This window comes from Pipistrellus hanaki, assembly GCF_964339955.1.
Source record: "Pipistrellus hanaki genome assembly, chromosome: 2".
Classification (NCBI taxonomy): domain Eukaryota; kingdom Metazoa; phylum Chordata; class Mammalia; order Chiroptera; family Vespertilionidae; genus Pipistrellus; species Pipistrellus hanaki.
In genome coordinates this window covers 110,206,376-110,228,550 of record NC_140504.1, presented here as the reverse complement: position 1 = coordinate 110,228,550, position 22,175 = coordinate 110,206,376, and the positions used below count along the sequence as shown (strand labels likewise).

Below are 22,175 nucleotides of genomic sequence, written 5' to 3'. Positions count from 1 at the left end.
CCACACTATGCTTTCATCCAAATAAAAGGAGAGGGTTAAAGAGGTAAACCACACATATTTAACAACATCATTGTACCTACCTGGCATAGATAAGACCCAATTCAAATCTTATGGGTTAGTCCTCTGGCTCCACGGTGATGGTGACTGGGCTAATTTTGCCAGAAGCGGCTGCTGCCTGCTCCTATCACCTGACCTTTCCACAAGCACACCTTCCAAGGAAATGAAGCAGACTGCCTAAACACTGAAACTTATTTTCAAGTACCTTTTCTATAATTCCCAAGACACAGTAATATCCTCCTTTTTTCAAAAGTTCTTAGAGTTCATAGAAAACACTTTCACATATATGATCTAACCTCCAAAAATTCTAAAGGCAGGCCTTTTTCAGATGAAAGAACTGATTTACCCAAGGTATCTGAAACTTGTTTTAAAGTTGAGACCTCTAATTTTGGGTCTACTGCTTACTTGTCCACATAGCACAGGATACTCACTACTCTATCTTCACATGGAAAGTCAGGGTCCCATCCTGGCAAGCCCAGCGATTGACTTGTAGCTGCACTGAGAACCCTGAGGGGCAGCACAAAGTGCACGTGATTATGTGTCCTAACAGCAAATGCCCAGATGTGCTACAGTTTGATTCTTTCAAAGAGTCAGAGAGCCAATTAGGTATTGACAAATTCAACAGTATGTCAGAACCTCAGTTTGAGATAAGAGCAAAGCAACCATTCTAAAAATACTCCACCAAAATACAGAAGATTGCTGTGGGCTCAGAGAAAGGCAGTGGCTCATTTCCTTCCGTACATACCATGCCCTCCCAACCACTTCTGTTTCTTGGCACGACTCGTAACCAAGGAAGTTCTCTAAAGTATCTTCTCCTCCCTCCAGATCTAAGCTACTACTATTTTCCTAGTGGTCTTAGTAAAATCCTTCCTCCACTAATCTTAAAGACTGACTTTCCTGGGAAATATGGAGAGTCACTTTGAAAACATGAGCCCTGGGTAGAATGTATTTGTCCCACTTCCAATTTTCCCCTGCCCTTTCCTGACCTAACCCTATACCACCTGTGCCCTACCTATCCCCCTCATCCTTCCCCACATCAATCCATCTGCGTCTAGACCCATTTTTTTTTTTTCTCAAACAGGTAGACTGCACAAAATTATTGCATAGCCTGTGATTTCTCTTCTCTGTAGCAGTGAAAAATCAAGGTTGGTTAGTGTTCCACTTTTATAGAGGCTAGATACTTGGGGATCCTACACGTAGGGTTCTGCAGTCTGTACTTCTGATGTGTAGGATTTGCAGGCAACAGAATGTGAGAATCACAAGGGATGTGTCCCGACAAGCCTATGGAATCCCAAATTCACAAACACTATCGTAGCTTTCAACTTTCCTGATGAAAAGAAATAATATGTAATTCTAGGAGGGTTATTGTATCTGACCTCCAATAACAGCAGAAGGCGAACCTCAGAGGCAGAGGTTGGGGTCTGTGAGTGCACTGAATGGTTAAGTACTTTACTTTGGCTCCCATATTCTCAGCCTGCAAGGTTCAAATCCATGTTTCAGTAAGACTTTACTCCATGTCATGGCCTTTCTGGATCACTTCTGGAAACTAAAGAGTGTGAATGTTAGAGTCATAACTGCATTAGGTCTCCAGAGACCTGTCCTCCATTCTACCAAAGCCTGCTCCTACGGGTCTCCATGTGATTGCCGTTATCTGAAAAGATAGCAAAGACACATTTCTCTTTATAGAGACAAACTGTGTCAAAAATGTATTCAACTGTGAAGAAACAGAGGACTGGACTTTCCTAAACCAGCAAGATCTGTTCACTGGACTCAAACAGACTTAACAAATACACTGTGCCACAGAGTGGCCACTAACCACATGTGGCCGTGGAATACTTGACATAAACCTGATCTGAATTGAGATGTACAGTCAACGTAAAGAAAGCCTGCTTGATTTTGAAGACTTAGTATAAAAAATAAAAAAAAAAGGAAAATAATCTCATTTAAAAAGCACTTAGCAAATGGTTGAAATGGAAGGATTTTAGATATACTTTTGTAAACAAAACATTACTAAAATTCTTGTCACTGATCTATTTTTACTTTTTTAATATGCCTCCTAGCAAATTCAAAATTACAAGTGTGACTGCATTGTGCTTACAGTCTATTTCTATTGGATGCACTCTTTACACAAAACCCACAGCTTCTGGAAGGGTTTGCTGCTAGAGAAAGGTTGAGCATGTTAACGGTCTGATATGAGGTCCTCTTTTTAAAAACCAGACTCTTCTTACAGACTGTTATTGTACAGACCACCAGCAAACAAAGCATGCCTCTGGCTCCAGGCTGCCCCACTGGGCAGGTCACACCTGCGTGGGCCTCCCATCCCCTCTGATGAGGCAGCAGCTGTGCACAGCAGCAAGGTCCCGTGGCCCCAAGACTCTACTCTCCTTTTCTTATTTGATGTTGCATTCTTTTAGTCATTTTTAATATCTCCAAATAATGCATAAAAAAACAGCAACTTACAAGTTTTGAGATGGTGAATCCGCTGCTGGAATACACAGGTATTTAACCCCCTGCAGAATGATAAAAAATAAATTTAAAAGATGATATGTAGTATAGAAAAATATTTGAAGGAACTATTTACTAAGGTCAAAAAAATAAAAAGGAGAAGTTTTTCACTCATCTTTTGTTGCCAAGGAACTGGGAAAAACTCTTTAATTAAGGTTCCTGATTATTTTCCATGATGACTGTGTGTACAAATGTTCATGCTCCGGTTTGGAAACAGCTTGTGGACAGGGGGATATCAAAAAGTGAAATAACTGGGTGCTTCCCAGTAAGTGGTACAAATTCCAGAGCCCTCACCACAGATGCTTGTTTATATGTTCCACATTTTTATCAATTTTGTTTAGGATCCATTGGTAGTAAAAACCTTAATATGATATCTAAAAATTGTAACATTATGGTACAGTTTCTTTATCAAATTTAGTATGAGGATATTTCAATTTCACTGATGTACCTACCTGATAGAAGGAGTTTCTATACATGGGAAATAATGTGATTTATTATGTCTCCTTTCCTGAAAAGCAAAACTTATTTACTAAACTAATAGGTTTTTTAAAAGAATAAACAGTTTGGAGAAAAAAAAAAACTTCATATAAAAATTTATTAAAACTCTTTAAGAATTTTTATGTAAATTCAAGCTGCATAAAAACCAGGTTAAATTTCGGTTTTATTAAATTTTAGTTGTTTCTTCTTCAGAGGGACTTAAAGTATAGTTTAAAAGGTTTGCAGTGTCAAGTGAAAATATAAAGTGTAAATGTCTCAGCAACCTTGGCTTCATAAAAACTTAGATGGACCATTTTTAAGCCTCTTCTCCTGGTAGCCTAACCTCCTGGACTCTTGCCACTGTATCTTTAGAAATAGTGTGTGGGAACACATCAGAAACTGGAACAAAAACCAATGTCAGAGAGTAAATGAAGGACAAGCATGTAGAATAGTTTAGACCAGTGGTCAGCAAACTCATTAGTCAACAGAGCCAAATATCAACAGTACAACGATTGAAATTGCTTTTGAGAGCCAAATTTTTTAAACTCAAACTTCTTCTAACGCTACTTCTTCAAAATAGACTCGTCCAGGCTGTGGTGTTCTGTGGAAGAGCCACACTCAAGGGGCCAAAGAGCCGCATGTGGCTTGCTAGCCGGGTTTAGACCATATAGTTCCCTCAGCAGACAAAGTCATAAAATAATGTCTTCTAGGATTTTTGAAAAGTTTGCAGTTGTTTATTAAAATTTTACTATTGACTCCTGTCATTAGAAATATCTATGCTATACTTACTAATGTAGTCTTATAAGGAACATCTAAATTTGTGGCTGCCCCAAACCCTGTCACAGTTTCACGTTTAAAAAAAAAATCTATATATATATTTGTATTGATTAGAGAGAAAAAGGGAGAGATAGAAACATCAACGAGAAGAGAGAATCACTGATTGGCCTCCTCTTGTACCCCCACTCCCCGCAACTGGGGATCAAGCGCTCAAACTGGGCATGTGCCCCCACCGAATCAAACCATGATATGATGGTTCATAGTTAATACCCAACCGAGAGGGGAGAGGGGAGAGGGGAAAAAGAGGAGGAGGAGTGGGAGGAGGAGGAGGAGGAGGAGGGGGAAGAAGAGAGAAAATGAATATCATTGATTGGTTGCCTCCCTTACACATCCCAACTGGGGACTGAACCTAAATCCTAGGTTTTTGCCCAGACTGGTAATTGAACCTGCAAACTTTTGGTGCATGGCACAAAGCTCCAACCGAGCCAATCCAGCCAGGACACAGCTCCACATTTTGATGCTCCCTTACATAATGAACCCCACTTTCTCAATACGAAGTCCACACCAACTATATCTCTCAACCTCCTTTGCTTTTAGAGTGCAGACTCAGGGCCGGGTTTCATCATCTGACAAACTCACACCAGGCAGATTTGGAAACAGAACATGGGAAGAGTAGAATGGGTAGAAAGCACCTGTTTGGCAGGTGCAGATGGTGTCAGAGGTGGCACCAGACCTCACTGGGCCAGTTGTATGATGTAGTCTGGGTATTGTTCAGAAAATTTCAGCTGAAATTCTATTTCTCCAGTTCCTCTGAGGAGACTATAAACAAGCTCTCAGCAAACCCATTCCTGCTGATGCAAACTCAGCATGAAACCTGTTGTCTGCCATGAAGACCCAAGTGAGAGAATTCCACTTCCTGTCTCTTACTTTTATGAGAGGCTAGGAAAAAAAAATTCCCTACTTAGTTCCCATACATATATTTTTTCAGATTTGAGTCAATCATTACATCTCCGAACAAACGGTCCTTTGGACTTTGAAGAAGACATGTTTTATCGCTGCTTGTTCAGATGGGAACACTTCATATGAGTTTGCACAGGCTTTAATGCACCAAGGATAAAAATTAAGGATTAGTTGCCAGAAGAAAGCAAACCAGCATATTCTTCCTCCTTCATGTCTGGCTCTGTGGTCCTCAATTGCTCCCTCTGTCTCTGTCCTTGTTTCCCTGGATGCGGTGCTGTGCTCTGAGGAAGGACTGAGGTAGTTGTTTAAAGTTCCCAAGCACCTCCAAAATCAGACAGGTATTGGCACAGTAATTTAAAGGGAAAGACAATGGAAATGGACATTATACTGTAAAAAGAAGTCATTTTACTCCTTCCTTCCATAAAGGCCAAACAAGCTTGTTGGTGTAGATCATACACTGATCATTTCATATATCTGCCACTGAAATGACTCACTTTTTTTTCTTACTTTTAAGTGAGAGTTGGCCATGGATCAGGCCCAGAAGCTTGTGAAATTCTTTCCTCCAGACACTTCCTCCAACCTCTTTCAGAATACTCCAGAGGGATAAGAGGATTTTCAGGTTCCCACTTTCCCTTCCATTGTGATTATCAGTCCAAGCAACATAAATTAATCAAAAATGCTGAGGTGGTTCCCCTCACAGAGAGTGAAGACGCTTGCCTGTCACACATGCTGATGGGCAACCACTTGATTCTAGCAGAATCTAAAGTCAGCCTAGCCCATATATTGGAGGAAAGAAAAAATGAAGGAAAGAAAGAAAGTGGCAAGAAGGGGAGGCTAAAAAATCTTAGCTTATTTAGAGCATTAAATGCCAGCAGCAATGTGGTTAGAAAGCATTGTGTTTCCTTTAGGCATAATGTACAAGGAAAGGAGGCCAGCCCCACAAGGCAGGAAAATGACAAAGGGGACCCCTTCCTTCCTGAGCTACAGCAGATGAGGAGGGACAAGGCATCTTTGGAGGAGGATGCTTTGGTCTGTGGTGTACCTCCCTCCTTCCTTTGCTGACTGGGATTGAGATGCGGAATCTCAATCTGTGAAGTTTCTAAGGAAGAACAAAGTTGCTCTCGGCCAGGAGTTTGGGGACCCCATACTGTTAAGGCAAGACAGAGAAAATATAAAACATAAGATAGGATCTCTCAAAGATATAACACTAACCTTCCCTGGAATGGTGCCTGACACATAGTAGCACTCACTAAATGACTACTGATGATGAAACAAGGTGAAAAACTATTAACATGAAGATCACACTTATAAGAAGTGCAGGGGAAGGAAAATGTTGTCAAGCACCCATGCCTTATCCCTGTGAAGAAGGAAACCAGGCTGGACCTGCAGTCACACTGCGCAAGGGCACACTGCATGACTCTGCACACACCGATCTCCTGCCTGCCTGCTCCTGTGGGACCAGCTAAGATGTATCTCACTTGATCTACAATGAGAAGGGAACAGCCTATGCAAATGAGTAAAGAAAGGAGTCAAAACTGTCGAAATGCTCAGCTGCTTGCCCCAAGAACATCTATTTATCTTGGCTTAGTCATTAACAAAGCACAGAAAGTATCTCTCTTGGAGGCCACAGGCTACAGAACATCAGGTACCTGAAAGAGGCTTTGGATGCCTGCACATGTGTACAGTGCATAGCCGTTAATTACTAATTCAGAAAGCAGCAGGAGTGGGGCAGCACAGAGGATCATAACACCATGAGAAGTCTGGATAAACCTAAAATTATCCTAGTAGCAACAGGCCTGGCTCTGCAAATGTGATGTAGAATTGATATTCCTTTTAATTGGACTTAAATAAGGCCATTCTCTAGTACTGAGGTCCATAGAGACAGAGATAAGGGACAGGACATCCTATCTATGTCTGTAGCTAAATTATGGAAAGTATATCAAACTTAAAGTACAACAAAAGAATATAAATATTCTAGAACAATCTAAAAAAAATATCCTAAGTTCTAAAAATAGCAGCATTCCCATTAGTATAGCATTTTAGGTATTTAATACTTCATATTACCTCTAATATCTAAAAAAATCTTGCCGGGACCAGTTTGGCTCAATGGATAGAGCGTCGGCTTGGGGACTGAAGGGTCCCGGGTTCGATTCCGGTCAAGGGCATGTACCTTGGTTGCGGGCAGATACCCAGTGGGGGGTATCCAAGAGGCAGCTGATCGATGACTCTCTCTCATCGATGTTTCTAACTCTCTATCTCTCTCCCTTCCTCTCTGTACAAAATCAATAAAATATATTAAAAAAAATAACTAAAAAATAAAAAAATTAAAAAATCTATGAAGCTAAAATTGATTATCTCCTTTTCAAAAGAAAATTCTTAATAAATAAATAAAAACACAGTACTTTCCATGATGTTTCAAAAAGTGGTTGATGAAAAGCCAATTAATATTAAACTTTTGTGGAGCTAATAAATGTCACGTTGCAGATTTTTAGTTCAGACAGCTGGCCCAAGACTGCATTAAAATACAGACCACCCCCCCCCCCAACCCCCCTCCCAAAAACTGAGTCTATGCATTAAGACTCTCATGATTTCTATGAAGGAAAAGAAAGAGCAGCTCCTTTCTTTTGGCAATTTAAATGGCCTGACATGTTCAGAGAGTGGCCTAAGAGGGAGCTAGGGAGAGAAAAAAGGCAGAGATTTCTAGGAAAGTCCTTATCCACAATGACCACATGCATAGGGCATGTTCATAATACCAAGGAGCATACCAACCAGAGGACATGATGTAGAAAAGATTAGGAAAACACAGGACAGTAAGAGTCATGTGAGATCTGCCCAGTAAACCTCTTGGATAAAGTTTTTGTATTGGGCTGTGAAAGAAAAATTACACATCAGTGGCTGAGAGTAGTTTTAGAAAGTATCTCAGAGGCTCTTGAACAAAAGGTTAAAGCTTTCAAAATGCACATTCTCAAAAGTACTAATATTGTTCAGTTTTCTGTTTCAACATGCATAGTAACCACCAAAAGTAAGTTTTGGCCTTTGGGCCTGAAACGAAAGAATACACCTAAAATGGTATGCAAGCAAAGACTTAAAAGTAGGGGAAGATTCTGATTTCAGGACTAGTAAAGAGATCAAACTCTCGCTTTTTCAAGTACAATTTCTAAAATTCACTGGTCTTTTCTTTCTGAAACATCGTAAGTAAGAGTCATCTCAAGAACCTAGTTGACATTCTACTTTTCAAAGGAAAGATAAAGCCCTTCAAAATCTGTTTCCTCTCTCTCAGGAAAGCTAATGCAAGCTAATTATAAAATGTAATTATATTCTCTGCAAAACCTATGAGAAAATATAAGTAGCAGGATAGGAAGTTTTCGAAGGGCTAGACTTAGGATGTCTTGGCAATGGAAGAGTCACTTTAGCTGCTAATGATTGGAAACCTTGGTTTTTCTTCTTAGCCCATCAAGTGCCAGCTGCAGCATGGGTGTGGACATAGGAGAGGTCCTGTTAGAGAAGTGGCACTTTTTCTTCGACAACCACATTTACGAGATATATAGAGTGTTACGCTGAAGTAGACTTTGCAGTTCCCAAATGCAGAACGCTTTATTAAAATTAGTCATCTAACACCCATTAGTGAGTTGAACAAAATAAGCCAGGGATCCTATGAAGAGATAATTTCACAATACTCTCAACAAAACTGATTATAAAAAAGAAACACAAAATTAAAACAAATTTAAATGTGGACTATCCCATACCTGACCAGAAGCAAGACCACAGCTTATACAGTAGTCCCCTCCTTATCTGAGGTTTTTCTTTCTGTGGTTTCAGTTACCTATGGTCAACCACAGTCCAAAAATATTAAATGGAAGGTTCCAGAAATAAACAATTCATAAGCCTTTTGTTTTGTTTTTTAAATTAATTTTCATATTAAAAATATTTTTTGTGTTGACAATATTATAGATATCTTCCATTTCTCTCCCTTCCCCCCTCCTCTCATCCCCTCCCCACACCCTGGTCTTCATTACCCTATTGCCCCTGTCCATGGGCTATGCATATCTATACTAACAAAAGGGTAATATGCTAATTAGACTGGGTCAACTGGCCATCTTCTGGATATCAGACTTCCTTCCAAACAAAGCCATGGTGGTGGGGGCCAAGGCAAAGGCAGTTAAGTGTGAGATCAGGCTGGCAGGGGAGGGAAGTTGGGGGCGACCAGGCCTGCAGGAGAGGGCTGTTAGGGTAACCCTGCCAGCAGGGAGGGCCACTGGGGGTGACAAGGCTGGCAGGAGAGGGGCCACTGGAGGGTGAGATCAGGTCGGCAGGGGAGAGCAGTTAGGGGCATAAGGCAGGCAGGCAGGCAGGTGAGTGGTTAGGATCCAGTGGTCCTAGATTGTGAGAGGAAGTCCAGATTGGTGAGGGTGTAAGCCAGGCTGACATCCCCCTCCACCCACCCCCTCCCCCCCACCATGCACAAATTTCATGCACTGGATCTTTAGTAAGTATATAAGTTCTTTGGTTCATCTCTTCTTGTCCCCCTAACCCTACATCAAGGTATGTCAGTCTGTTCCACATCTCCATCAATTCATAAGCTTTAAATTGCATGCCCTTCTGAGTAGCGTGATGACATTTTGCCTGTCTATTACATCCCACCTGGGATGCGAATCATCCCTTCATCCAGCACATCCATGCCTCCCACCTGTCAGGCACTTGATAGCTGTTTACGTTATCAGATCACCTGTTAAGGAATCACAGTGCTTGTGCTCAACTCACCCTTATTTTACTTCAATAATGGCCCCAAAGTACAACAGGAGTGATGCTGGCAATTTGATTATGTTGAGGAGAAGCCTTAAACTATATATAAATGGGACAAAAACATATAATATATATATATATATATATATATATATATATATATTGTGTTCTGTACAATCCAGGGTTTCAGGCATCCATTGGGGGTCATGGAATGTATCCTCCTAGGATAAGAGTATTATTACAAAACCAAAAGTCTTTCCCCCTTGAGACAACCATTCTTTGCACTTTATTTCATTGTGGTAAATTATACATAACATATAAAATACACATAACATTTTAGCCAATTTTAACAGCTCAGTGGCTTAAGTTTATTTATATTTATATCTCCATCCATTCCTCTCCAAAATTTTCATTTTCCCAAATGGAAATTTATTACCCATTAAGCACTAACCCCACATTCTCCTTTCCCCAAATCCTGGACACCCTTCTACTTTTCTGTCTCTATGAATGTGACTACTCCTGAACTTTTATATAAACCTAAAGGTAACTTGACCCTGAAAAAGTAATCTGGCCACACTTGTGAAGAACCCAGAGAAGGCAATCACCAACTTGAAATTGCTTTCAAATGCAGAGGCTGGACTGGATTACCAGTCTTCTTTATCGAGGCCCCTCTTCACAGAGTGCATGCTCCAGAGAAAGCATGTGGACATTCTCACCCAGTTTATGAATATGGAAATATGGAAGCCAAACTCAATACCTGGCATGTACATTTTGATTGTTATTTCTGAATCTAAGACTTTTCACACAGCCAATAAAATTTTAAGGGGAAAAAGTAGAATACAAAAGTATACCTATAGAAAGATTACATCTGCAAAAACATGTATCTGTAGACTAAGAACCGGAGTTAGCATGAAAAACAAAACCAGGTGAGGTCTCAGGGGTGAGATTCTTGGCCATCCCTCTTTTTAACTATTTGTACTATAACAAAAATATCACATAAATAATTGTAGAAAATTAGCAGAGGATAAACACAGTCGTTTAGGTATGCAACATAATTCATGTTTTAAGTCTAGGTTTTAAATTGAAGATGAATTTCCCTACGGTACCTATTTGCCACTGATTCTTCCTGCACCTGCTAAGTTTAGGAAACACAACTACAAATAACAACTTCCAAGAACTCTGTGGTGCCTGATAGGTTGAGGAGGGGTGGTAAAGTCAGAGTGGAGAGACAAGATTTAGCCCTTGGTTTGATTTTGTGAGAAAAAAAATGCAAATGAGAAACCTCTAACACCTGTTGACTTCTTTCAGGTTAGTCAAATAATGACATACATTTGACTTGTCAGATAACAGATGAGGACCCAAATGCTTATTTTTGCTCAAGCTATTTCAATATAAGGCTAACGTGGGCACAGCCAGCACATCCGATTTCCTCGAGCCCATAAGGGTGGGTTATGGGAAGACAGCGAGGGAGGCTCACGCCAGCTCAAACCCACCACCACAAGCCCTCTTCTGTGATTTCAGTTCTGTCTGAGGACTGGCTAATGTACTCAATGTGACTCATGAGGAAAGCAGGGCCAGTTTCAACAGGGTCTCCAAACCAAGTAATGGCACAGTATTACTTAATTAATGTTAATGCTAAATGACCATATAAAAATTATCGTGAATGAAAACCCATGCTTAGGAATTATCAGGAGAAATCAGCAGTAGAAACTTCAAGAGTATTCCATAGATACCCCTTGTAAAACATACAAAGGTACATTTTCATCTGGTCATATCTAGGCTGCTAAAAAAAAAAACTCCAGTGGGTCCTTCCTATTTGCAAAATGAAGAAGACCCTCTCCAAAGTCCTGCAATACTGGCCCACAGCTTATCTCCGGACTTCCCCCTCATGCTCTTGCCCTGCTACTTTTCCCAGCTCACCAAACCCTAGGCGTCCTGGCCTACTTGTGAGTCTCCCCAAATATCTTGTACTTTTGTACCCCTGCCCACTCCACCCCCAGCCCCTGCCAGGTTCCTGTGGTCACTTCTCTCTGGAGTACTCTTCTCCTGCAGGACTCCTCTTAGTGGTACTTCCTCAGGAAAACTTCAAACCCATTGCCTCTGCAGAGGCTTCCCCCTCCTCCCTCCTTTCTTCGGACTCACTCCAGCTCCCTGTTCTAAGTGCCCACAGCACACACCACACATGAAGCCAACACAGAGGCACTAGGGTACCAGCACAGAGGACAATGACTGCTCATGAATGGTAAGTCTCTCCCATCAGATCCGAATACCTTCAGTGCATAGATCCTATCTCAGTCATCTTTCTTTCAATATTCTAGCACCTCTCTCTTCCAAGATCACCAATAAATGCTATGAGGTAAAGGAAGGAATATATGGGAAGGGAGACCCATTGTTACAACTTTAAGCACAGGGACACCAATCCAGGCTGGGCAGAGCAGCACTGTTCCCAGGCTGGGCAGAGGCACCTGGGCCACAATCCAGTGCAGGCAGGCGAGCAGGACAGCTTCAAGTAGTCACAAAGGGCTAGGCCTCGTCTTTAGTTTTCCACATGCTCTAAATCAGTGGTTCTCAACCTTTTTAATACCGCGACCCTTTAATACAGTTCCTCATGTTGTGGTGACCCCCAACCATAAAATTATTTTCGTTTCTACTTCATAACTGTAATTTTACTACTGTTATGAATTGTAATGTAAATATCTGTGTTTTCTGATGGTCTTAGGTGACCCTGCTAGGGACCTATGGGTTGAGAATCGCTAGCAGGGTCACCTAAGACCACCGGAAAACACAGATATTTACATTACGATTCATAACAGTAGCAAAATTACAGTTATGAAGTAGCAACAAAAATAATTTTATAGTTGGGGGTGACCACAACATGAGGAACTGCATTAAAGGGTAGAGGCATTAAAAAGGTTGAGAACCACTGCTCTAAATGGTCTCAGCAGCATACTGTGACTGGTCTCATTAACCATGGAAAGTTGTAACTAAGGTGAAGGTAGGCAAAATGCCCAGAAATTTCCAAGGACTTGCATTACATTATGGAGTAAATGGCCCCAAGCTTTGGACCCAACACATTCTCCTGGAAAATAATTGGCCCAGTCACTGAGGTCTGTCCCATGGGTAGGCAAACAATGTGCACAGGGTAGACATCATAAAGGCACCTGTGTGAGCCCTCCATCCACCTGGCTGTGAGGACCAGAGCTGGCAAATCGAGGCCCCTATTTATTTGGACCCAGCCACATCTGCTCACTGACATATTGTTTTGAGCTCCTTTCACACTACAGGGGACAAGGATTCCACCACAGAAACCTCAGGGCCTGCGAAGCCCAACATATTTATTGCCCTTGATAGAAAAAGTGTGCCAAGCCCTGGTCTAGACAGTGATACTTCACGAAATCATTTTGCTGACTGGAGTCATTCTGTGCATATTTTCCCTTGACATTTAAACATCTGATACAGCATGCTATGTCCTAGGAACTGCAACCTTTAATCATCAATTGTGCTCAGTTCTCTTCCTACTCCATGAGAGAAAGAGACGATGGGTTTTCCTCTTCTATAGGACTGGTTAAACAAAGATACTAGCTGCAATATATTGAGAGCAGATGGTGGGTGCTAAGTAAATTGTGGAAGGCGAGTTATTGTCAGTGGCCTCCACCTTGATGGCAGTCCTCCGTTACCTGCAAACATGGCACCTCGCACACCAGGCACAGAACATCACAAGCAGATGATCCAGAAGAACTAGTGCAGAGCCACGTACACTCTCCCGGAGGTCTCCAAGACCTGGACAAGTGTGCCTGTCCTAGCTGTCATCACCTTGGGAAGGTAATGGTTTTCCTTCGCCAACACAGCCCTCTATCCAGGCAGCAGCATGACACTGAAACACTGTGTCTCTTTCACAGACTGCTAAGCTGACCAGGTGGCAGACTTCCTCACTATCACAAAATGACAGATCTGCAGCAGGGCAAGTGTCGACTTAGAAGACGGCCACTGTCTTTAGGTTTACACACAATTCACAACACAAAAGTTTTTTCTAAATAAAATTTGTGATCCTTTGGGCCTAATGTCACATCCTCCATGTGAGATCGGACCCTAGAATTGGTTTCTAGAAAGAAGCAAACACTGACAAAGAGCAGGGAGCTGGCCGAGAAAGCTGGCCAGTCTGACATGGGTAGGCAAACAATGTGCACAGGGTAGACATCATAAAGGCACCTGTGTGACCCACCAAGAGGAGTTATCAAGCTCAGAGTTGGTTCAGAGAAGCAAAGCAGAGAACAGTAACTCTTCCATATCTCCTGAATACGAGGGAGCTGGATCTCTATACCCAAGTGAGGTGGGTCATTAGAGATTGCACTCAATCCCTACGTTTTTTATGTCCCAAACCAACAGGGGAGGGGAGCATCTTTTCTACTCTGCTCAAAGTGCTGGCTGGTCAGTGTCCCAGGGCCTTCCTTCAAAGGGAAGCATTTCACTAAGTCCTCTCTCCCCACGGCTGCCATTAAAAAAGCAGTCCAATGGGCTATTTTTACTCTGACAGCTGCATCCTCTTGCACTGCATACAGAAGGAAGTCCCAGGCCACCTTGGTTAGAGCCTGTGCGAGGGGAACTTACAAGGGGGGAGGGGGGGGGAGAGAGAGAGAGAGAGAGAGAGAGAGAGAGAGAGAGAGAGAATGGGCCACCAAGTAGCCAGAGGCCTCTCACTGGAGTCAGCAGGACCTCGAGGTGACTGGATGAAGCCATTCAACACAATCCCACTGCAAATGCAGGAGCAGCAGCAAGAGAGGCTCTGTCAGAAGAGGGGGGAAGCCATTAAAAAAAATCAAATGTTTGAAAACACTCTTACTTGGTTAGCTATGAGATTTATTTTGTCTTTAGAGTGTAGATTCAGGTTGTTAAATAATGCAGTTTAAGTTAGGAATCATTCGAAGTAGATCTGAAGCTACCTCCTGCTTGGGTGCGGTAGGGCTGGTCTCTGTGACAAGGTATTTCATTAAATAGTAAATTCAAGTCGGACCATTCTCACCATTGCTAGGCCTTGACCACTTGCTCTAAAGGCCAGTACACTTGGAAACAGTCTCTAAGATTCTCTGCCTAGGAACTGTTTCCAAGACCGGTGGTTCAACTTCATATGCCTCATACCATGTCAGAAAAGTGGTCCCTTTGCAGCCATTAATAAAATAAGAAAGGGATGGCCTGTGGCAGCTTTCCCACTTGTAGGTGGCTGTATGTCTTGCTTAATATACTTAATAGATTTTCTCCCTTTAGTTGGGGGAAAGTCTGAGAAGCAAATAAGCATGTCTACAAGCTGACATTCAAAGGACAGAGGCTGTAATCCAGACTCAGGAACATACCCTCTCCCTTCTCCCCGTGCTGGGAGCAGCTATGTTGTGGCCTGCGTTTTCTGATGCCCTGTGCTCAATAATGAATGGTGACATCTGACACTTGTACTAGTTGTGGTGATAACTGAGAGGAGAGAAATAATTTCTCAATTCAAACCCGGGTTCAACACTGAGCTGGGCTCCAGCACACAAAGTTCTCCAAACATCCCAGGAGTCAGATACAGCGAGGGACACACTTCAATGCAGTGTGGGCATGACCTGCTTATGCAGCCAGCACAAAGGTGATACTAGCTGGGTGCACTGCTTTGCTCATGGCTTTTAAAATCAGGCGGATCACTTCCCCTGCAGGTGTGGCAGCACACAGTCCACCTGCAGTTCCTGCCAACAATGTATTATGATGAGCACCTGAAGATGGCAAACTTGCTTAAAGCAGACTTCAGTATACCAGACCACCTCTATAAGTCATTATTTTTCTTGTTGCTACAAACAACGATGGTAGCGAGAGTCATGAACCAGCTTCGGGTCCTAACCAAGCAACCATTTGTTACTTCTCAAACGTCTGACTGCCGGTGGAAGGGCCTCACCTGCCAGCAACCCTCTGCATGCCATCACCACCAGGATACCCAGGGCCCGCTCCATGGATACTCGCCTTGGTTCTTCCCTTGACACTAAGTTGCTCCTCCCTTTTAAACTTCTTCAAAAATTAAAGCTTTCCAGATATGCTCTAATGTCACTTCCTTTATCCACAGCCTTAAACATGGCCAAGCAAGAGAAACTTCTTATTAAGGGTTAGTGGCCAAAGAACTACAGAATATCTGCTCAGAGATTCTCCTCTCCAATCCCTTAGTGTTCTGGGGTGCCCCTGCAGGAAACAACAAGGTCTAGACTCAACAAAGTTGAGACTAACTAGAACCATAAAAGGGAATGGCCTTAGGAATAATAATCCATATGTTTCCACCTCACAACACATAGGGTCCTGTGCTCTGAATGCTTCACCACCACTTAAAGCCAGATGTTTCACCCTCCCAGCATTCTGTTCATTTTCTACTCTCCCAGTCACGCTGTAAGAGCATTTCTTGCATGGTTTTACTCAACCTCAATGGCCTAGCTGAGGATGCTGAAATCATTTCCACCTTGGATCTCTCACCTGACCCCTGCACATGCATTTTTATCTCATTGGGAATATCACATGAGCATCTCATCCAGAAGCTTAGTCCTTTTTCAACTCTGTCTCCACCTCCTCGAGCTCTCACATCCATTGGTGACACAAGCTGTCCTTTCAATCCTCAAAGCTGTGACCTCAGGCATCCTTACCATCTCCCCTGCTTCACTCCCCACATTTCACCCGCAAATAATTCCTATTTTCCACTTGAGAAATGGCTTTTTTATTTTGAAGCTGTTTTATAAGACACCCCCAAGTTCTTAATGAACTGTTCCCCTTATTTCAATTCTTTTCTTTTGCTTTCAGTTCTATTCATCTGATAAAATTACTGCTATGCCACCTTTTCTTGGGTTCACATGTGCTAGAGAATCTTTTTCCATCCTTTGATTTTCAGCTTTGCTCTGTCACTTTGTGGAAATGACTTCTAGGGGGAAAAAATCCCACTCCCCAGTGCCTCAATTCAAACCCTCACCACTTATGACCAGGAGTATTGTAAGAGCTTCCCAATAGCTTGTCCAATATCAATTTCCCTCACTCTTTCCCTAGTCAAACCCTGAAAGAGAAATCCGAAGTATGTCACTTGACTTTATTTAAAAATCTTTGCTAAGTCTCTGCTTTGCACAAACAGGACTCCATTTGACAATTGAAAACCTACCGAATCTGCTGTGGGGCTACCTTCCCAGTCTGGCCACCCTACAGACCTGCTCCCCTGCGCCTCCATAAGTCCCAGAACACAACATGTTACCTCTGCACACCTGCACCACTGCATGCCCTTTGCCCGCTCGCACACATATGCTTTATTACCCAGGAGCCCATGTCCCACTCCAACTGTTCCTTCTCACCATTATTACTTGGAAAACCTCTGTTATCCAATATCCTTAGGATGGCACTAACGTGTCATCTCCTTGGCAAAGCCTGGCTGGCCTCACCAGTTAGCCATTTTCTCCTGGGTGCCTCAGGGACCCTCCCTATGTGATGCAGTGCAACTCTGCAGTGTTGTAAGGACTTCTGTGCCTGTCCCTTCTTAATGCTGGGCCTATCTTACCTCTCTTTGTATTTTATTCCCTGCCCCTGCTACAAGATGGTTATTCAATAAACATTTGATGAATATGAGGGAGTAACTCCCAACTTAACTGAAAAGAGAACTGAAGATGACACCGCTGTCACCCCAACCAGCTGGAGCTGCTACCTTCTCCACTCTATAAGCAGGTGACCTGCACATTCCCAGGGCTCTGAGCTTATTTCCCTTTCCTGGACAGCTTAAAAGGGCTCATCCTGAGACACAGCTCCCCAGTGAACCGAACCATACTAGTCCTAAGAGGCTGCCTCAATATTCCTCTTTACAAAGTCTCTCCAATCCCTCCAGCCCATGGTCATAAGATCTTGTGTAAATCAACAGAACCTCCACATACCATCCACACCAGGCAGTGCAGCACTTTCTGGCACTTCAGTTGCCACTGTCAATGCCTACTACACTCCAGCTATGGCCCAGAGGATAGCTCATGTAGGACCTGGGTTTGGAGGTCCTATTGTTCCTGCCACTGGCATATTCTCCGTTGAAGACTGGGAGGGATGCAAACTAGGTAAACCCATTCTGGGAACACAGCGCACACAATGTGCTTGGTACTTGGTCACACAGGGAATCAGGAGAGGTGGGACCAGAAGGGGGCTCAGTAAGAAATACTCAAGAAACTGAGACTCAATTTAGAGAACCAGCCTGGGAACAGTCCTCAGACTTTCTCGACTTTGAGGAAGTCTTCAGGTGTGTGAAGACACTGGTCAGTAAGTAGGAGTACTACAGAGAAGTCCCCTGCTGATGTACAGGGGCTCTAGAAAGTCAGGCACAGGAAGCTTAACACAGATTTCTTGTCATTCAGAGACAAACAACAATTCCTCTCTAGAATCCAGAAAGTACTAGAAGATTTCAAGCCCCTTCTAGTCCATTCTGGCTTTAGAACTCCACTTGCAAGTCAGCTTGTCACCAAGGGAGAGGTCAGCAGCCAGTTGGAGCTGCCTTTTGCACTTGACTGTTCCCATACAAGGAGCTCAGACACCACTTGACTCGAGAAAGAGCAATTACTAGACAGTTTTCGATACCTACCATAATCATTTCTATTTGAGTCATTTCTATTTAAGTCTGAGGTTGGCTTCAAACAAATTTATCTCAACACAGGAAAGCTGCTGCAAGCCTTTGGTATAATGGGTACTACTGATAATTTGGGCGGCATCAAAGAATTTCCTAGAGAGGTGAAAACAACTGAGGCTCACTGGAAACAGCTGTCAATCTGAAAACCATTCCAGGCCCAACAATGGTTTGTTTCCAGAGTCCTATACTCATCAGGATCTGAGTGTGTTTTTTTGTTTTGTTTTGTTTTGTTTGCGATGCCAAAATAACTGATATCATCCACACTGGAAACAATGGCCAATCCAATTAGGAAATCTTGCACAGTACTTCAACCTCATAACAAGGGGAATTATGAATCCTAAAAAAAGGGTCAGAAACTCTTTTAATTGAAACAATCAAGTAGAAATAGAACATAACTGATATTGAAAATGAAACCTTTTGATACATTTGAAATCTGTGTTTTGGACTATCTTCTCCTTTTTAGGATTAAGGTGACTGAAATGAATGCTTTGTATCTACTGACCTGAACGACAAGGATGTAGCTTGTTTGGTGTCACACATTCATACATAAATCCACGGGAAACACTGTTATAAAACACAGAACACATTCCAGGCAAGCAATCTACCTGTCATTATTTCTTTTATTTTATTAAATTTATTGTTCATTTTTAAGCAAATCAATTACACAGTAACATGGCAATTTCAAATTGTTCACAAAAAGTGATAACTAAGTTCTATTACCTGTCATTATTTCCAAGAGTGTGGCCACCCACCTGCCTGTGTTCCTGCCCTACCTTTCTTCATTTAAAAAAAAAAAAACATAGTATGAAGATAATCACATTGTAAAAATAAATAATAATAGAGAAAAAAGTGAAACTCATCCTTGCCACCCTCCTTGCCTATCCCAATTCTTTTCACCATTCTTAGGAGTTTGACATGGTCCTTTCAAACCCTTATGTGTGTGCATTTACACACTTATATGATATCAGAAATATATAATTGGTACTTAATTTTAGATATTGTAGATATTATTGTACAATTTGCTTCTTTTGTGTAACAGTTAATCTTTTTCTGTGCATACAGATAAACATCCTCTTCTTTTGAACTGCTGCAGAGTATTTCTTAATATGGGAATATCATAACTGACCACTAGTTTCTGCTGAGTGTGTGTGTTTGTGTGTGTGTGTGTGTGTGTGTGTGTGTTTGGGACGGGGGTGTTGGGGCTGAAGTCTTTTGCTATTACAAACAGAGCTCCAGTGAACACCCTAGCCCATCCCTATGTGTATGAGACAAGATACCAGGCTTATGCCAGAGGAAATGCAGCCTCAGCTCCTGTTACCTAAAGGTCATGGACAGGGTGGATCCAGGGTTCTGAGAGCTGTGGGCTTTTATGGTCACCAAGTAGAAAGGCACAGCTGGGGTGAGGCCCTGCAGTCTGACTGAGTGGCCACCACAGGTGACAAGGCTCTTCCTCATGAGTCAGAACACTGCCCCTGTGCCTGGAATGTTCTCTCAGCTTTTCATGATCTGGCTATACGCTCCCTGAAATCTGAGACAACATTTCAACCAGCTCTGCCCCTACCTTAAGCATGCTGTCTTGGCTGTGGCAACCCTTAGAATTTATTATTCACTGACTGTTGTTGATGGACTGTCCTTCTTGTATAACCACACTTCTAATGCAAACCAAAGGCAGCTGAAGGACCCTTAAGAGATCAATCAGAAAGTCACAGAAGTTTCACAGGGAATTCTCTATTGTAATAACTTAGGAAGAGGTAATCCTGAACTATAGGCCATAAGAGCTCTGTAGAACAGGACATCTAGACCTGCCAATGCTCAAAAGCTGCACTGAATTTACCAGACCCTCTGGCTTCTCAGATTACTTGTGATTAATAAATCATTTTTGTACAGCTCTTCCTTCAGCCCTCACCTACCCCCAATAGGCCACAAATTACCGAAGACAAGATGTCTCACTTTGGAATGGAGTTGAAAATGCATGTGGCTCTCTGAAGAGGGCCCTATGAAGCAGCCAGGCTGAGTGCTGGAGGAAAACAGAGGTCCAGTGCAGCACCTGCTGCAGCAGTCCTGTGACCAGCTCCAGAGCCCAGGCAGAGGTGGAGAAGGGCTAGATCAGCAAACAGAGGTCAAGCAGCTATTTGACATATTAAAGAAGCTATCACAGAGCATACACAATTCACAACCCAACCACGAGTACAGACCCAAAATACTGTTGAAAAAGGGATGAAGCCCTGAAGTTGGAGGGCACTGGGAATGTCCTTCTCAGAAGGAGATCTGGCTGAGCTCTGAGAGGAGGAGCACACTTGGATAAGCAGGATGAGCGTGAGAGAAAGAGTGCACAAAGAAGCACAATTTCTTATAATTCAACTAGTGGTCCAGTGCATGAAATTCATGCAAGGGGGAAGGGGGTTGGGGGGAGAGGGAGGTGTCCCTCAGCCTGGCCTACACCCTCTCCAATCTGGGATCCCTCGAAGTATGACATCTCTCTAGCAATCCAGGACCACTGGCTCCTACCTGCTCACCTGCCTGCCTGCCTGATCACCCCTAACCACTCTACATGCTGGCCTGCTCGCCCCCAACAGCCCGCCCCCCCAGCCAGCCTGCTTGTCCCCAACTGCCCCCCATTGCCAGCCTGCTTGCCGCCTGACTGCTCCCCTGTTGTCCTGAATCCCCCCAACTGCCCCCCACTGCCAACCTGCTTGCCCCAAACTGCCCCTCTGCTGGCCTGCTCACTCCCAACTGTACCCCGGCTGGCCTGATCACCCCCAACTGCCCTCCCCTCCTGGCCTGATTGCCCCTAACCGCCTCTGCCTCGGCTCCACCACCATGGCTTTGTGCAGAAGATCCCCTGGTCTAATTAGCATATTACCCTTTTATTAATATAGATGCCTTTGAAAATCTGGGCTTGGGCTTGTCTTACATTTGGGGAGCCAAAAAAAAAAAAAAACTTCTGAGGAAGAGAGATGGGGTTGGTCACCAGGCGCACATGTAGCAGGGGAATGAGGTGCCTCCAGGAGCCCTTGGTCCCTCAGCATCACTGTCTAAGCAGAATGAATACCTGACCTTGGTGAGTTTCCTCAGAAATAAACAGGTCAGTGAAACAGCAGTACAGACATATAGGTAACAGTAAATATCAAAACCAGAAGGGGCCAACTACAAACAAACTACCAAAAGAAAATTCTGAGCCTGGACATTCAAAAAAGAATGCTTTCAGTGTTAAATATAAAACAGAACCACCAGGAGTAAATGTCTGTCTATGAAAACATCTTATTCTTAAAAAATTATAATAAAAAACTACAACTTACATGGTTAAAAATATAAAACTCACAACGTAACATGGAAAACAATATCCAAACTGATTTTAGCTTAAAAAAACCTATCTGGCCCAAACAGTTTGGGTCAGTGGATAGAGCATTGGCCTGCAGACTGAACAGACCCAAGTTTGATTCCAGTCAAGGGCAGGTGCCTGGGTTGTGGGCTCGGTCCCGAGTAAGGGGTGTGCAGGAGGCAGCTGATCAATGATTCTCTTTCATCATTGATGTTTCTATCTCTCCCTTCCTCTCTCTTCCTCTCTGAAATTAATAAAGAAACAAAACAAACCTATCTGGTAGACATACAACATTCTAGTTTAAATATAGGGGGATAAACTATTCCACACATGAATGCATGAGAAACACTGTTACCAAATAATATTTTTTTCTATTTAATCCTAAAATGTACATTATTTAAAAATTAAAATTCTTTGGGCTATTGGCCAGTAAAGGAATGAGAATACCGTACCTTTTAAAGCATTTTTGTTAATAGTGAAAAATAGTTTTGTTTCCTGCAGGTGTTCTGGTTAAATACCCAAAATGAAAAATGAAACAAACACTGAAATCTTTTACATTAGAAAGAGTTCTGTTTCTTTTTTCAGAGGAAGGAGAAACCTTTCATTACTCAATATTACTTCCTTAGCACCTTTGAACAATATGAGGGTTCTGATTTGAAAAGCACCGTCTCTGTAGCAGAAGTTTTTACC

At 42.7% G+C, this 22,175-nt stretch overlaps 1 protein-coding gene across 4 annotated transcripts in view; it reads right to left on the bottom strand.

The window, feature by feature from the left end:
* Positions 1 to 22,175, bottom strand: part of DUSP22 (dual specificity phosphatase 22) — a 59,056-nt gene that overhangs the window by 12,834 nt on the left and 24,047 nt on the right. For 3 of the 4 annotated variants that reach the window (XM_084872262.1, XM_084872264.1, XM_084872263.1), the window contains exon 4: positions 2,518 to 2,567. The exons of the other annotated variant lie outside the window; for it this stretch is intronic. In XM_084872262.1, the coding sequence (XP_084728388.1) occupies positions 2,518 to 2,567 (50 nt within the window). The remainder of the gene's footprint in view (positions 1 to 2,517; positions 2,568 to 22,175) is intronic. 4 annotated transcript variants of the gene reach the window in all.